This window comes from Onychomys torridus, chromosome 7 (assembly GCF_903995425.1).
Source record: "Onychomys torridus chromosome 7, mOncTor1.1, whole genome shotgun sequence".
NCBI lineage: Eukaryota > Metazoa > Chordata > Mammalia > Rodentia > Cricetidae > Onychomys > Onychomys torridus.
This window is the reverse complement of record NC_050449.1, coordinates 29620567-29637872: the sequence shown is the minus strand read 5'-3', so window position 1 is coordinate 29637872 and position 17306 is coordinate 29620567. Positions and strand designations below refer to the sequence as shown.

Below are 17306 nucleotides of genomic sequence, written 5' to 3'. Positions count from 1 at the left end.
AGACGGTTTACATGTAGTCATGGGCCTTTGTCCTCCATTGGCAAAGGGTAAATGCGTATGAGAAGAGGGAAAGCTTTCTGAGATGAACCTAGAGGGGACAGGGATCAACAATCCTGGAATCTATGACAAGCCAAGAGGGTACAAGGAGCAGGATGCAGGGCTCCAGTGAATACTTTCATTTCTAATGGGTTTCTAATCCTTCTGGCTTGGGGACTGCAGAGAAAGATAGCAAGGAAACTGAGAAAGTTTTAAAGCAATAGGAAATATAAATGAAGCAGAAGGTTACTCTGAGTGGAGTAGCTATAAAGGCTAGGCATAAGATCTAAGGTTAGGATCATTCAAGGAAATTGTGTGTGGAAAAGGCACAGATTTGATGATGAAGGATCTCATGATTGGTAAGGACCTCCAAGAAGATTGCAGAGGAAGAGTCAAAAGCTGTTGGGACAATTTGGTTCTTCAGAGTTCCATTTGAACTCCACTTCCTGTTCTAGAACACTAATTCATTTATCCATCCTATCTGCTATGATGATGTTTAGAAGTTTACTCTGGCCAGGTGGTAGTGGTGCACAAGTTTAATCCCAGCACTGGGAGGCAGAGGCAGGTGGATCTCTGAGTTCTAGGCCAGCATGGTCTACAAAACAAGTTCCAGGCCAGCCAGGGCTACATGAAAAAACCGTGTCTCAAAAAAAAAAAAAAAAAAAAAAAAAAAAACCCAAAAAAGTTATTATTTATTTATTTTTTGTGAGTCCTATACTTTTTGTGAGTGTTAGAGTGTTGTTGTTGTTGGATTATGGTCTTTCAAGAGGGCCAGCTTCTTATTTCCAAAGTGGAGGAAAACGCCCCTACAGACTATTACTGAGACAAAAGGCTAGAAGGATCTGGCTAGAGTGATGGTATTGACTTACTGCATTTGGCAGGAACCAAGGTTGGCAAGACCTGTTATTTGGTTGATGTCATCCACAGAGAGTCAACCTGTAGGTTCTATTATGGCCATAACCAGCCCCAACAATGACTTTCCCTTCCTGGGAAAACCTGAAGTGAAGAACATCCAAAACCAACCAAACCAACAACACCCCTGAGTTCCCACAATGCACTTGGACTCTTGGGGGTCTTGCTGTGGCTCTGCAGGAACAAAAGCACAGGACAGCTTTTGTTGGGGGTAACGGCCCTACCGTTTATTCTTAAGTGGAGCGTGATGGGAGGGAGAGGTGCAGAAAAATGTTTCCCCTTGCACAGAGTCCAGTCCACTGGAGAATGGATAATTGTTTCTTGTGTTCATCAGCTGAAAAAGTCTGTCTCATCCTCCAGCCTGTACTTCAGGCCCTCAAATCCACACCTCCCAGGAAGCACTCTGAGGTAACTGCTCACCAAACCCTGGCCAGAGAAGTTCTCACACTCCTTAGATCAGCTTGATTGTGCTGCAGGAAGGAAGGGAGAACACGAAGCAGGGGTGAGGGTGAGGGCGCCGCACTGGACAGCCTGCAACAGAGTGTGTGGGGCCAGGTCTTCTCCAGGCGTTCACATTCTCCCTCCTTCCCTTCCTCAGCTCTGAGGACACCGGGCTGACGGGCCAGTCCCACCACCAAGCTCAGAGGCATCAAGTCCAAGAACAGAATATAGTCACAAAACACCAGACAAATCAGGGGGTGGGCGCCCAGGCAGATGCTCCGCTGGCCAGGGTCATTTCTCAACCCTCAGCCTCTGTGGGACAGGCTATGCACAGTGGGGAAGCTGGGGTCTCTGGAGCAACTCAGCGCTGGGGAAAAGTCCTCCGTTCCCCAAAGCTGTAAGGAACACAGACACCAGGGATAGCTTATGGGCAGCAAGAGGAACTAGGAGAGTGGACGGCAGTTTCATAAAAGCAAAGTTCTAGCTGCCACTAGTGCCTGTGGGAGGGCAGGGTGGCTGAGGGGCCTTTAGGGGAGAGCAAGGGCCAAAGCCCTGAGCAGTATGCACTCAGCTGCATCCTCTTTATTTCCCACCTGGGAGACAGATTTGTGCTTGATTAGAGCTTCGGAGGAAGGTGGTGGCAGAGGTGCTCGGAGGTCACCCTGGAGGCGGCCAGTCCTAGGGTCCTCTGCTAAGTAGCCCCAGTCCTTGGAGAACAAAGATGTGCCCTGTCCTCCCCCCTGGCCCATCCCCGCCACAGTGCATGATCCTCAGACGTGAGTCTGCATCCGCCGCTGCAGGGGTCGACTGGGGTCGGAGTTCTGGGAAGAGGACTGGGAGTGGTGGGAAGAGGAGGCAGAGGCCTTGCTGGCCTTGTCGAACTGCACGTAGCCATCCTGCTTGCCGCTGCTGCTGACACTGCTGTCACACTGCGTGTCCAGGAAGGAGCTGCTGTCGCTGAGGGAGCCTCTCTGAAACTCCCGCTCGCAAAGCTCGATGGAAGAGCTGCCCATGCCCAACACGAACCTTTGTCCATAGTCGTAGAGGCGGCCCTGGCCACTCAAGGTGCTGTAGATGTTGGTGAAGGACATGCCTGTGGGCACACGCTGTTTGCCCGTAGGACGCAGGTCTGGCTGGCAGCTGGACAGGGAGATGGTTGGGGTTGAGTGGTGCTCTTTGAAGGTGTTGACGCTGTAGTAGCCGTTGGTGGGGTCCTGGGTAGGCAAGAACAAGAGGCATTTCACCAGGGAGCCTTCGCTGTCTGTGGCAGGAGGCTGGGCTGACCAGTCCTGCTTTGCACAGGGGAGACATGGAAGGAGGAAAGGATTGGGGAGGTTGGGTACTGACCAGGATGCAGGAAGGGTTAGCATGGCCTGGATACCAGCAGAGCCTGGCCCATGCTCATTTGTCAGGAGGGACCTGATTTACATCAGGGTGATGCACGATCATTGGGAAAGCAGCCTTTAACTGTTTTTATGTGTTTGTCCAGAACACGAACACTGATTTTTAAAATCTATTTGCTACAAGGCTGTGGGAGAGGAGAATTGCACAAACCCAGTCTTAACTCAGTTTCTTAGTGTTAGGGCAAGGAGAGAAGCTACTTTCAGCCCCTCCCTTTTAGACAGTGACACCTGCCCCCAGGCTGGCCTTGAGCCCTTCCATCCTGCTTGCTGTGGTGCTTTGTTTACATAAGGGATGGGGCCGTGGTCTCTGTAGTCCAGAAACACCCGGCTAGCAGCTACTCCTACCTTCAGGTTCTGAAACTCCTTCTCCTCTTCTTTGAGAACCTCCAGCTGCTTCAGCACTGAGTCTTGCTGGAATTCGCCCCGGTCCATCTACAACCCAAAAATGGCTACTCAAGGTGGGCTCAACTCCATCTCCTCCCAGGAGAAGACGAAGAAATGAGCTCGAGGATTGCCATATGTGTACCCTGCACAGCTGGACTGCAGAAAGGCAGGTGGGAAAGTTAGAATACAATTCCAGACCTCAGTGATGTTCTGGGAACCCTCATCCACCACAGGACAGGAGGGTGGATGATGCATTGGTATAATTGTAAAGCCTTGTTTTCTTCCACTGGGCAAGGACTTCTTCTCCAGACTTCCCACTTGAATGTTTGTTGAAAAATTATGGCCAGGCCATGCATTAAGGGCCCTGTATATAGAGAGTGAGATGCAGAAAGACAGAGCTCTGCTCATCAGGGAGATAGATGTAGATGTATCAGAGGTAAGTGAGTAATCATAGAACATCAACACTGGGTACAGAGCAGGCTCTTTAGGGCAGTCTGTCAACCAGGGGTAGGATGTTGGAAGGAATTCCCGTTGAGATGCTGGCAACATAGGTGCTATGGTTTGGATCTGAACTATCCTCCCAAAGACCATGTGGTCCAGGCATGGTACCCATCATGTGGCACAGTTAGGAGGTAGTGCTTAGTAGAAGGAAGTAAGGCCACTGAAGGTGTGCCCTAGAAGAGACCACTGGAACCCTGGCCAGCATAAGGTAGACAGTCTTCTCTGAGGCATGCTTTGCTGTGATGTTCTGCCTTGACATGGGTCTGCCAGCATCAGGACCACATGAACATGGGCTGAAACCATGAGCCAAGAGAAACTGTTCCTCTTTTATTTTTTAAGTTAATTAATTTCTCTCTCTCTCTCTCTCTCTCTCTCTCTCTCTCTCTCTCTCTCTCTCTCTCTGTGTGTGTGTGTGTGTGTGTGTGTGTGTGTATGTGTGTGTGGTGTGTATGGACATCAAAGGACAATTTTCTCAAACTCAGATGGTCAGACTTGAGCATCATTGGCTTTTCCCTTCTGAATCACCTCACCACTGTTGTTTTTGTTGTTGCTGTTCTGAGACAGGGACTCATTTTGTAGCTCAAGTTGACCTGGAACTTTTGGCAATCCTCCTGCTTCCCGAGTGGGATTGGAAGCATGAGCCACTATGCATTTTTTCTTCTTTTTGTGTGTGTTGTATATGAATCTTTGTGTGAATAAGTTGTGTGTGTGTGTGTGTGTGTGTGTGTGTGTGTGTGTGTATACATGTGTGTGTAGGCCAGAGGTTGGTGTTGAGTATCTTAAAATCATGCTCCATCTTATTTTTTGAGATAGGGTCTCTAACTGAGCCCAGTGCTCACCAATTTAGCTAGCCTGGCTGGTCAGTGAGCCCAGCAAATTGTCCTGTACTTCCCCACAACTGGGATTATCGGTGCATGCCTTTTTCACACGAATTCTGAGAGAACTTAACTCAGGTCCTCATAATTGTGTGTCAAAACACCATATCAACTGAGCCATTCCCCCGACTCCGACCCTGATTTTCTCAGTGTCTCTCATAGCAACAAAAAACTGACTACACTGTAGGTCACATCTATTCCTTATAGCAGCGACTCAAATGCACCGGGCAACAGTCTTAACATATGCCAAACAGCCTGAGGGAAGAGATCTCGCTCTCTTCCAATCCCCACCACACCTGGTTTAGGACCTTGTATGCTGTGGTCACTGACTGGAATGCTTCTGGCCAGGGTGAGTGCAACGCGTGGTATTTCTGAGTAAGTGAGCAGCTCACTGAGAGTAGTGATTGGGGAATAAGATCAGAACAAAGCTTCCACAGTGCAGAGTGAGTGTGTAAAGTGGTCAGGGAGCATAGGGATGCTTCCTGAGACACACACGGTGCATCTTCGCTCCAGCAGCGGCACTCCAGCTCAGGCTCCCACCCAGCTCTTTGAGTGGGGTGTTTTGTTTGTCTCTCTTACATCTCAGTCTTGGAGGCCCACAGCACGGGCCAATGTGCTTTCATCCTGTTATTCTCTCACTAATTGCATTATTATTATTTTTTTTTTCTTCATTTTTCCAGTCAATGTTTTGGCTCCATCTAGATTGTTGTTCTTTCTCCCCAGATGTAACAGCTAAACTTACTTCCTCTTAATGGAGTATTCTCCAGATCATAGTGTATAAGATCTCCCCGTGTGGAGGAGGGGGACCACCAGATCATAGGGTATAAGATCTCCCCGTGTGGAGGAGGAGGACCAGGGAACGTTTTCCCAAGGGAGAGACTAGTTACAGAGCCTCAGAAAGTCCCTTCTACCAAATTACCCCCTCTGCTCATCCTAAAATACTCAGGGACACCTGCCCTCTTCCTGAGGGCTTGACTTTGAGACATAAGAAATGCCTCCTTGAGAGAGAGAGAGCTGAAGGATCCATTAGGCCTGAGGGGTAGACCTGATGAAGCTGAAGGAGCATGGTTCCTTCTCAGGTCTGGGTTGTGGGTTCCCTCCTGTGTGAAGGAACACTCTGCTATGTTGGTATTATGTTAGGGAGGCCCTGGGGGAGATACAGGACCTTTGCCTTTGACAAGCTCCAGAGGACTTGGAGAGGCTTCCTTGTCCTCCAGCATTGGGCTCTCAAAGAGACTCAAGGGGACTGGAGCAGAGGGTGCAAAGCTCGCCGTTGTGTGAGGAGGGGCAGTGGAGAAAATCTCGGAGTGGATGACATTTGAATCTCTTCTTATCGCAGGACGTGAAATTCAGCAGACAGGTTGACAGGGCGAGGGGACATGGGTCTTTGGTATATAAAGGACTCCCAGACCAGGAACCACCCGTTCTTATGTCTGGAAAGCCAGATCAGTTTGGCTGGAAGACGGAACTGGAAAGATTGGCAGGTCCCTTGCAGCGAAGGGTGTGATGACGTATTGAGCAGCTAGCTGGACTTCATCCAGCATGCATGGAAGCCACCGAGGGACTTCAGTAGATTGTCACAAGAGCAGATTTACATTTAACATTTTATTTAGTTTGAGACAGAGTCTCATCAATCAGTTCAGGCTGGCCTCAAAGTCACAGAGCTACTACTGTTGGTTTGTAACCTGGCGTTACAGATGTGTGTCGCCAGATTTGTCTTTCAGAAAGACACTTTTTGTAGGGCCCCAGAGGCTGGATTGTGACAAGTGGCCAAAGCCAACTTCCATGAAGGGGTTGCTGCAGTGGTCCAGGGGGCACTGGCAAGACCCCAAAGAAGGAAGTGAGCATGGAGGAGAGGTGGGACATAGATCTGAGACCTATTTTTGAAGCAGAGTTCTGTGAATTGACTGGCTAGAGAGAGTGTAGCAGAGAGAAAGGTCAGTTTCATTCACCAAGCTTTCGTGAGCCTCTGCCAGGGATGAATCAGGCAGCAGTTGCTCCCCATCTAGTGGGTGGATTTAGAGCAACACAGTAGTTAGCAATTTCTGGGCTCCTGCAGGCAGGCTTCTACATTGCTGGATTCTGCACAGCGGATTCCGCCAACCATACATCAAAAATATTTAGGGAAAATTGCCTGTACCAAACATGCATATTCTACTCATCATTAATCCTTAAATAATATGGTACAGTAATTGTTTACATTGCATTTATATTACATTACATATTATAGGTAGAGATGATTTATGTCTATGAGAGAATACGGGTGGTTCCTATGTAAATGTTATATACCATTTTATACAAGAGACTTGCACATCCTCAGATTTGGATATCTGGGAATCATGGGACCACATCCCACACAGATATACTCAGGCTGTTCCCCCTATAATCCTGCTGACGAACCTGCATATTACTGCATTTACATTCACTTCATAGACTGAGGTTCAGAGAAGCCCATGTCCTTTATTCCTTGCTCTCTGTCACTCTTTCCAGATAGTCTCATCCTGTATCGTGTGCTCTACGAGCTTCTGGCATAGCTGATTAGGTTTCTGCCTGCACAGTGAGGAGGATTCTGGTCCTTGATGGGAGGATCAGGAAGAGGAGGTGCCGGCTTGGTGTTGCTGGAGAAGCTTTGCATTTACTTCTGGTAGACATCCAGTTCCCAAGAACGAACCAGTGCTTCTGGAAGACGCATGTGCGTGCGTGCGTGCGTGTGTGTGTGTGTGTGTGTGTGTGTGTGTGTGTGTGTATGAAGGTGGAAGAGAAGAAAATGCACTGAATATCTATAATACCCCCACCCTTCTGTGTGTATGTATGTATATGACTGCATGTAGCCACACATGTAAATTTAAGCACAGATTCTTTCCCACCTCGACGATCAGGATCCAGGTCAGGGACTGAATCACACATGTCTATGAATCTCCTATATTACTTCACAGATACACAAATAAATGCTCACTGGCTGCGTGTATGCCTGGAGCAGCATGGGTTTGCCTGGATGTGCTGCCTCTCGGCAGTATGGAGCATCAAAGAGTTTCTGTTCTCAGAATGGAGTGGGGCACAGGCGGCATTCTTACCATCAGCTGCTTGATGGTGGTGTGGTCTTCAGCCTCCCGGCCAGAAGCTGGCTCCTTGTGTACAATCTCCACTCGGATATCATTTTTGGCTGACACAACACCTTTGAGATCTGGACATAAGATAGGAAAGCATAGACAAAAATTCAGTTCTCGTCCTCAGGCAAGAGACATCAACTTCCCCACGGCCCCCTGCTGCCACCCATTGCCCCCCACCTCAGGATTTACCCTCCCCTCAGACTCTGAATTTGAAGTTTTGAGGGTTCCCCACCCATAGAACCACTGTAGAGATCTACTTTTGGCTGGATGGGCCTTAAAGGCTAGCCATGCAGACTGCCTAGCTCCTTGGTATAGGTACTTCAGCATCTCCTGTGGTTGGAGAGGTAGTCCTCATCATCCCTTCACCTCACCTACCTAGACCCTGTCACTGTGAGTCCCCACTCCCTTCAAGAAGTCTTCTCTGTCCTGGATTTGCCACCTGGATTTGAGCTTTCCATTTCTAGGACCACAAATCTTAATGATAAAAAGACCACAAGGTCTCTCGTCCAATCCGGAGCACACACAGGTCTAGCTTCCCTGAACTACAGGAGCAGCCTGTTTGGTAAGTCTTACTGGAATATGTTCTCCTATCATTTCCGTGGGGAGGCAGCGAGGGAGGTGGCAAGGCCATCTTGTTGGGTAAGGTTGCTGGTAAGGTTGCTAGCCAGGAGTGGAGAATATGAGAGAGGAAGCAGTGGCTTCCTTCCAGCAGTAAAGGATGCCAGGTGATCGTGACTTGTTCTGGTGACTCAGTGCATTCTGATCCTAGAAGCTTAGAGTTGGTTGGAGTCATAAAAGTCATGCCATCCAACCACCTAATATCCCAAATGGGGAAACTGAGGCCTTACATGTGTGTGACTTGCCCAGGGTCATAGAGTAGATTACATCTCTCCTATCTTCAACTCAACTCAGCCATCCTACCTTTCCCTTACACCTGCCAATTACATGTAACTCCAGAGCGGAGCCCAGAATGGAAGCCCTGTGTTCATACAGTTCTTTAAGTGTGTTGACACTAGAACTGTATTGCTAATGAGGAAAAGCTCGTTAAAAGTGTGTCTGGAGCAACTCTGCACATGCTTTTGTGCCCTGTGTGGGTGACTTGCTTTTCAGGTTAAAATTTCAGTCTGCAGAGCAAGGAGGGTCAAACCACCCCATTCCCTCTGAGGTTTTCCTCTCCACCCCAAATAAGAGTGCTGTGTGCCCAACCCAGAGCACTAGTGGCCTGTCCTGCTAGATGGAGGCCAGTTGAGTTTGGTTCAGCCTCAGTGGAGTTCCCACTTGCTGCCAGACACCCTCCAGGTGCATAACAGCACATCATACCCATCCCTGCCCCAGGAGCTCACAACACTGTTATGGCCCCTGTTCATTGTACTCCTGCTTACTTGCTCTCCTGGGCAGTCTAAGCCTGGCCTTTTTCTCTGTCCCCCTCCCTGAGATCCCGGGTCTCCCTCCCGTACTTCTCTGGGAACGGGCACAGCAGAAGGCCACAATGGTTGCCATTAGGACGAGGAAGGCCACACCAGCTCCTACGGCCACCCCGATGATGACGGCCATTGGCACAGACTCTGTGGGAGAGAAATAGACAAGTCTGATGAGGGCCAAAGAAACCTACTGTCCTGCTAGGATCCTGCCCAGTCCCCCAGGTGCAGCCCCTGCCAAGCTGGGGCCAGACCACTGCCATGTGGGCCCCTCTTGGGAATGCCTCGGTCGGGCCTGGGTAGGCACAGACAGTCCAACAAGGGTCAGCTCTGGATAGGAATGTTGAGACTTGATAAAGGACACAGGGTAGGTGGAGAGTAGAGAGGAGCCAGGGGAAGGGGCAGGTGCTAGAACAGACAGTGGAGGGCCGGGGTGGGTGGGTGAAACTGGAGATGCAGGGCGAGGCTAGGCTAATTTAGCTCTCTTCAGCATTAAGGAAGGGATCTGTTATGCATGCAGTGACTGGTGAGTCATAAGTCCATGGCTTTTCTTTGAAAAAAAAAATGGTGATGGTCACTGTCCTTGTTTATTCAGTTCATTACTTCCGTTTCTGTGGTTCTGGGAGGGTACGTACAGACAACCAACTCTGAGGGTTTTCAGCTCTGAGGCAACTTCCCCTTCCGGCCTGCTGGGAATCAGGACCCATGACCAACACACATGTCCAAGTGTTGGGACCAGGAGTCCGATCAGCGTCTTTGCTGCCACAGTGCTCAGGAGAAAGACCCTTTATTTTTCCTTGACCTTCACACCCAACTCCTTTTTCAAGGCCAGCCCTCTGACAGCCACCACCTGTTCTAGCCTTAAAGGGCCCAGAGTTCCTCACTTTACTCTTTCTCCAGCTTGTCTCTGGCTCTTGCCAAACAGGCAAGAATGGTAGGTGATGATGTGGGGGAGGAAGACTGTTTCCAAAAAGCTCTGCCCCTTCTATGGATGCGTACGAGCACTGAGCACATGATTTTAGGCCCTGGGTAGTCGACCAGCTCTAGGAAATTCTAAGGCAGTGTAAAATTGGGTATTAATGAACCCAAGCCTCTCTTTTGGTAAACACTAAAGTCCAGAGAAGTCAAGTGACTTGTTCAAGGACATGTGTTGCTACTGTGTGTGAATCCAGGTCTCATACGACTCCTAAGCCCATCCTGCTCTGTTCTCTGTGTGTTGCGTGGTATCCTCCAAATGTCATGCACTCCAGACAGCCGGGGCTGCTTGCTCATTGTGCCCACCTGCTCCATCATACCTTCTAAGCAACTTATTCCATGTCTCCTATCTGTAACATGGAGTAGCAATGGTGTGACTTCAGAGGCTGTTATAGGCTTTAGGTGAAAGAATGTGGGGAAAGGTCTTGGAGCAGAGCCAGGGGCTCAGCTCTCATCAAGGATTTGTCCCAGTTGCTTTGTGTGTGGGGAGGACAGTCGCAGACAAAAGCCTTCACTGAGAGGAAATTTCTCTGAATGCCGGAGCTCCTTCCCCACCCACATTCATCAGTGCAGCTTGGGTGACCCGCAGAAGGCGAGGTGTTTGTTCAGGAGCTATGGTTAGAGCATCATTGTTCTTTATTTCTTTTGCTGTTTTGGGAATGAAACTCAGGGTTTCATGCATACTAAGTGAGTACTCTGCTTCCCTGACCCCAGTTTACCTAAAGAGGAGGAAACACTGAAATTCTGGTCCTCAACCAAGCTGTTGCTGTGAAGTGGGGGGCACTTATCAGACAGACCTGGTATCTCACCATTCTGGGATTCACACATGAATTCTTTTGTTCCCTACCTATTAGTGGCCAAGATTACTGCAGAGGTGACCAAGAGGAGTTAAGAATGGCAGACCCCAAGGATTGAAAGGGGAGGTGTTGGGGTCAGGCTCAGAAATCAGGACTGAGAAAAAGAAGATGTGATCTCAGTCAAGCTGGCTTTCACAAGCAGATGCTCCTGGTGAAATGTCATTGGTTCCGTGGTTTGCATTTCTTTGTTTTGTGTTGGATCTAGCACTCCTGAGATTCCTAGAGAAAACTCAGGGCTATCTCCGCTCAGAACCAATGCATACTCTCTTGAAACCCCCAGGTTTTCAATGTTTCATCCATGACTCAGAGGGCTGAGGCAGCAGAATGATGGTCACTACTGATTTGTGCCCATATTTTCTTGAGCTGTACAGCAGGGGGTGAGTGCATCTTGGGTAGGCAGTGGTAAAGAAGAAGGGGTCTGTGCCTCCAGGTGACATCCCTCACCAGGTTCCAGTGTGTCTCCTCTTCCTGGCCTCTTGAAGTTTGACCTAGGTCATCTTTCCGGACAGAGCATTCCTTTGAGAGGGACTAGGGAGAGGCTCCCTTGCTTGGTTCTTTCCATCTAAGGAAGAGGACTGGGCATGAGGGAGTCTTAGCCACTGAAGGAGGAAGGAGTATGAAATAGAGACAGGACAGAGTCAGTGCCTCCACGGGACCTGGATGACTAGAGAGTCTGAAGATTTAGGTGGCAGATAATTACATGATGCCTCTGCATGGGCCACAGGGGCCTCTGTGGGATGGTCGCGACCTAGATTGGTGCCCTGAGAAGGGCATGTGTGTCCGGGGCATGGGAGATGTGGGCTCCACATGTAGCTAATTAAAAGAGTGACATAAACCAGACAGCCAGTGTGGGCAGAGAACTGAGACAGAGGGCCCTCAGGCCTTGGCCAGCCCTGCGGAGTAGGATTCACCACTTCCTGCTCTTCTCTGGTGTCCTGCTTGGGGATACAGAAGGGATGGTTGTCAAGATGGAGCAAATCCACCCATGGAGCTTAATGACCAGTTTGCTATGGGAGCCCTGAAGGGGCAGTGTCCAGCAGCCTTGGCTTGATGATGAGATGATGCTTCCATGGGGGATACAGGGAACAGGGAAGGTGGGGAGCTAGCAAGCATGGATGAAACAGGTCCCAGGCCCCTGGGGAGCAATGTGGAGCTGGTGATGATGCTGAGGAGCAGAGTCAGGGAGGGCCTGGAAGCAGAGGGAGGCCAGGGCAGGGGTGGGAACCAGGGCTTCTGAGGACAAGGGTGGGAGAGGAGCAGGAGCTGTGTCTTGGGGAGGAAGGAGCCCTGGGCTGTGCTATCAGGCAGGTGTCTGGGGTCCCTGGACGCCAGCTGCTGAAAGCCCTTCTCCCAGTGCCCTGACTTCACTAAACCCTTGACTGGGGAGGACAGAGAACTTAGCAGCCTCCCTGCCCCCTTTTGAGCCCCTCCCCTACTAGCCAAGAGTCCCTCCCTCCATCCCCGGGCAGTTCTCAACGGCTCCTTCCGTACCTGCTTCCAGCCCGGCTCCCGACTTCATTTCCGAACCTGTTTGGAAATAAAGCAAGCGTCCACAGCCAGGGCCTGGCTGGCCAGGGTGGGGTGGGACAGGAAATTGGTCATCTGGAGGGGTGATGGGGGGATTCCCTCCTCTGTCATGTCTCTAGGACCCATCCATAGATCCAGGTTCCCCCAACTGAACTTGAGTTCATTCAGCCTGACTTGGCCCTCTGGAACAGGGGTAGGGGCAGAGAAAAGCCAAACCTGGAGAGGTTTTGGGGGTGGGTGAGACTACTAAAGGAGGGCACAGGGGTAAGGGCATCAAGGGGAAGACAAAGAGGGTAGGCAACAGGGGACCAGGGAAGTTTGGATGATGTGTGGATGGTATTATGCAAATTATATGCAAAGCGTTATGCAAAGCAGCACCTATTAGGAAGAGGTGTTTGGAGACACTGAGACATTTGATCTGTGGGTGTGATCACGGCCACCTCATGACTGACATATTGAGGCTTGAGGGGTCTGGCTGGGACCACTCATTGGGCTTCCAACCTTTGATCAGGAGGCCCAGGCCTGCTGAACACCACCACCCCTGAACCCCATGGCTAGGTATGTGATGGCAGACGGAAGATCTGCAGCCCATTTTGGGACCTAACGTGCTGCTGTTATGTGCTGAGTGAACTTCTCTGGCCCAGCTCTCGTCTTTCTGGGATTCTCCATTTGGTAGTCTGAGCTAGAGAACGTTAAATGGAGACTGGAGTTCTAGGGTTTGTTCTGAGATGAGGGCTTGCTGTGTTGGCCAGGCTGGTCTTGAATGTGCGGGCTCAAGGGATCCTGCTACCTCAGCGTACCGTGTAACTGAGAGTCCAGGCATACACCACCATGTCCAGCAGTAGACCAAGACCTTAGCTAAGATCAGGAGCTAAGCAATGGGCATATGGGGTCATAGTGACGGGTCATAGTGAGATGGGCTTACTTCTTTCCTCCTCTCTCTCAAAATACAGCTGCGCTGTGCTCCGGAATTGGCCAGTGTGTCCTCTAGGGTACAGAGCTCCAGGTATCTATCTCCTGGAGGTTGCAAGTGCTCTGAGCCCAGCCCCCACCCCCTCACACAAGCAGCGCTGCCCTTCAGCTTCAGCTTTGGTCCATCCTTGGGCAGAATGCGTGGAAGCCAGGGTCTCTGGAAGCCATTGGGTGTTTATCACTGCTGTGAACCCAGCTCACTCTGTGGTCAACCTTTTCTGAACAGCCTCAGAGGCCACCACTCAGAGTAGTTTTTGTTCCCTTGCTGGGGCCAATGCCCCTTGCTGTAGAAGGTAGCTATGTGAGACTGTGTGGCACTTAGGAAGAGCACTATGCCTCATCCCTGGATCTGGCCTGCATTCCCTGGTCCCCCGGGCACCCTGGAGTTCTCACCTTGTTCCTTGAGTCGGATGATCTCTGTGTCAGAGCCGAAGCTGTTCCAGGCTGTGCAGTTGTAGATGGTCTGGAAGTCAGCACGCACAATGTTGCTAATGGTCAGCGTGGAGATGACACCCTCCTCCGTGCTCACTGTCTCCACTGTGTAGCGCCCTGATGTCCCTGATTCCAGCACATTCTCCTTCCAGGACCAGGCCTGCCGGATTATGCAGGGTTAGGAGAGTCCGTACCAGGACTATGGTGTCACCCCTCCAAGATATAGCTACGTTTATATTTACAGTTACTGCCACACACCACCAACCTAAACACATGTCCCAAATATAAACAACCCACACGAGCACATTATCATACAGGTACATAGATACCACATCAAACATATGACCAGTATGTGTCCACACTGATATGTGTGCATGCACATACCTCACACTACAAACACACCCACACATGCACATTATAAAACACATACAAATACTCAATACACACATATCAACATGGGCAAACACAGTATTATACACACTATACCACATGCTATGAAAATAAATACACATGTACAACATATCACAAACATGTATGCATGCGAGCACACATACCACAAACACTTTTGCATATGTGCACATGACGCAAGTCACATATTCAGAGGAACTCATATACCATATCACATCACAATGTACATGTGTATATGGACCACAGTATACATAAATATACATCACACCATATAAACATACACTACACCACACCACATATGCTCATTATACCATATGACATACCACACATACAAACATCCATATGTTTTATACATATATCACCAACCACATACTGCACATACATATACCTCAAATACATATACATATGCTCACATCATGACACACAATCGCACATCAGTCACTGAATTCCACCAAGCATGTACACATAAACATACCACAACACATTGTGCAGTCAGACCATATCATACATACCAAGAACACATATTAATGCAAAGACATACACCCCAACATATACACATACCATTGCACATGTGCACCACACATACCATATGCACACATGCATCACAGCATGTAGCACATCACACACACATATAATGCATGTATACACCTTCTACTGACAATGTACATGTATACCCACAAGGTTGGGGACACCTCTGAGGATATTTCCTTTCCTGAAGGGTACCCTATGTGGTTCTGCATTGGAAACATTCACTAGGCAAAGAGTGACCCTTTGTGCAGCAATGTAGCCCTTCACATGGCCATCTGTCTGGGTTTCTCTGCCAGTACTTCCTGGTGCTGAGCTTTGGAGAGATGGTCCACAGTAACTTTCAGATGCTTTAAGGCAGGTTATTACTAGACTGCTCTCCGACACTCATTGTAACAAGATGACCTTGAACTGCTTACCCCCCTGTTTTCACCTCCCCCTGTTGATGTTACAAGTCTGGACCATCTCACTGTTTCTACATGTTTAGAACTCTGTGCTTCATCAGCTCCATCTCTTTATTTACAGGGATGCCTTTGCATGAACTTTATCAAGTCAACCATTTACACTAGGCTACTCCATGTTCACTGTCAGAAGGCCCAGGTGAGAGCCTGGCTTCCTTTGCTCTGGAACAGATCCTTCCTGGTGTGGGGCTCTTTGTGGAATCCTTGGTTCTGCTCACTCAGGCTAGCACCCCTCACCACTGTGGCAACCACAAAGGTCTCCTGACACTGCCAGATGCTGCTAGGGGACCTAGTGAGAACCACTAGCCTAGAAATAAACAGCTACAAAGAAAAAGATGGCATAACAATGCTCAAGGGTGATTGAAGGGGATCGTTTACAATGGCCATGGGTTATATTTATAATTAAAAAAACTAAAGAGTAGATGGGGAGACATAGGTAATAGTTACTATGTGCAATTATTTGCAGTTTTATGTGACTCTTTCAGATAGCAAATGAACCAGATGCCTGAGAAAATATTTAACAGCAATAATCCTTTAGCAATGTCTTATTTTACCAGGCAGCATCTTTGGCACACATAGGCTCTTATTAGAGTAGTGCCCATCTGAGCCTTCCAGCCCTGTTGCTCTGTGGAGCTGGCCTCTGGACAGTCTTCTAGCAAGAAGATCATCTGTGGTGGTTTGAATGAGAAGGGCCCCCATAGGCTCATATGTTTGAATAGTTGATCCACATTGGTGGAACTGTTTGGGAAGGATTAGAAAGTGAGGCTTTGGTGGAGGAGGTGGGTCAGCCAGGGGGTGGGATTTGAGGTTTCAAAAGGACCAGTGTCCTTCTCAGTGTGCTTGCTGCCTCCTACGTGCATATCAAGATGTGAGCTCTCAGCTGTTCCCACCACTATGCCCTTGCTCTGCCATCATAGACTCTAACCCTCTGAACTGTAAGCCCAATTAAAAGCTCTCTTTTGTAAGTTACCTTGGTCTTGGTGTTTTGTTGTAGTGATATAAAGGAACTAAGACACCATCATGGGGCAGAGGATTACTAAAACAACACTTTCCCTCAGAAGTGCTCAAAATGCTCCCTTCTTTGCTTTCATACTGGAGCAGCTACCAGTTTCAGACTGATTGGGGGTGCAAAATCCTCTGTTTGAGAAGATGGCTTAGTGGGTAAGGCGCTTGCCACATGAGCCCGATGACCTGAGTTGGATCTCCAAAACCTACACAACTGTGGAAGGAGAGAACCGACTCCACAACGTTGGCCTCTGGTCTCCACTCATGCACTAGGGCATTTACTCCACCTCTGTGTCCTACCCACACAATGATAAGACATCAAACAATTTAAGCCTTTCTTCAATGCAAACCCCATCATGCAGATGATGGAGGGTGTGTGGTCTGCCTTAGAGGCGGAGAGGTTGGAGGAAGAAAAGATAACACAGTGGTCATTTTAGAGGGAACATTTGAATCTGGAAGGCACAGAGTATCCCTGGGCATTAGGAACAGAAGAGCCTGAAGAGGATGACTCTGGGAGATGTAGGGATGAATGGCCATAAACTACACCCAGTTTACAATTTTAGCACACTGGCTTTGAGGCCCAGAAAGAAAAGACACGGGCTGCCCTTCCCTCTGCTGTTTCCACTTGTGCCCTGCACTCAGGACACCTAATTCAATCTGAATCATTAATGCTGGCACTTGAATGCATGAGCACCCCCAAGCTTGCCTGTTCTGAGACAGGAGGCTGCCTCCCCCTATTTCGTCTTCAGGTGTATTCTCAAGACACAGATAGGTATCATTTCCCCCTATGGAGGGAAGGGAGGCTCTAGAGCCGGCACCAATTTGCAGGCTGCCCAGGCTTTGGCAGAGGTGCCCCGGGGATACCGGGAGTAGGTGCACCGCTGGTGCCCTCACCACCATCCCTCCCTGGAGCACTCACGATTCGGTCAGGCGGCGGCGTGCTCCGGATAAAGCACTTGATCTGGCCCTTCTCTCCGTGGAGGGCATGCTGGGTCTGTGTGCTGGAGATGATGGGGGGTCCTGTCGGAAAGATGGCATCATGTTAGGGAAGCAGGAAGGGCAAA

General features: G+C 49.4%; 1 protein-coding gene across 1 annotated transcript in view; it reads right to left on the bottom strand.

Moving 5' to 3' along the window:
• Positions 1-1148: 1148 nt before the first annotated feature.
• The window catches only part of Kirrel3 (kirre like nephrin family adhesion molecule 3), a 166038-nt gene continuing 149880 nt past the window's right edge, over positions 1149-17306 (bottom strand). The window contains exons 11-17 of the mRNA XM_036192496.1: positions 17162-17262; positions 13805-14003; positions 12404-12439; positions 9120-9227; positions 7627-7736; positions 3138-3224; positions 1149-2603 (exon numbers count right to left, since the gene is read on the bottom strand). Of these exons, the coding sequence (XP_036048389.1) occupies positions 2160-2603; positions 3138-3224; positions 7627-7736; positions 9120-9227; positions 12404-12439; positions 13805-14003; positions 17162-17262 (1085 nt within the window). The 3' untranslated portion in view covers positions 1149-2159. The remainder of the gene's footprint in view (positions 2604-3137; positions 3225-7626; positions 7737-9119; positions 9228-12403; positions 12440-13804; positions 14004-17161; positions 17263-17306) is intronic.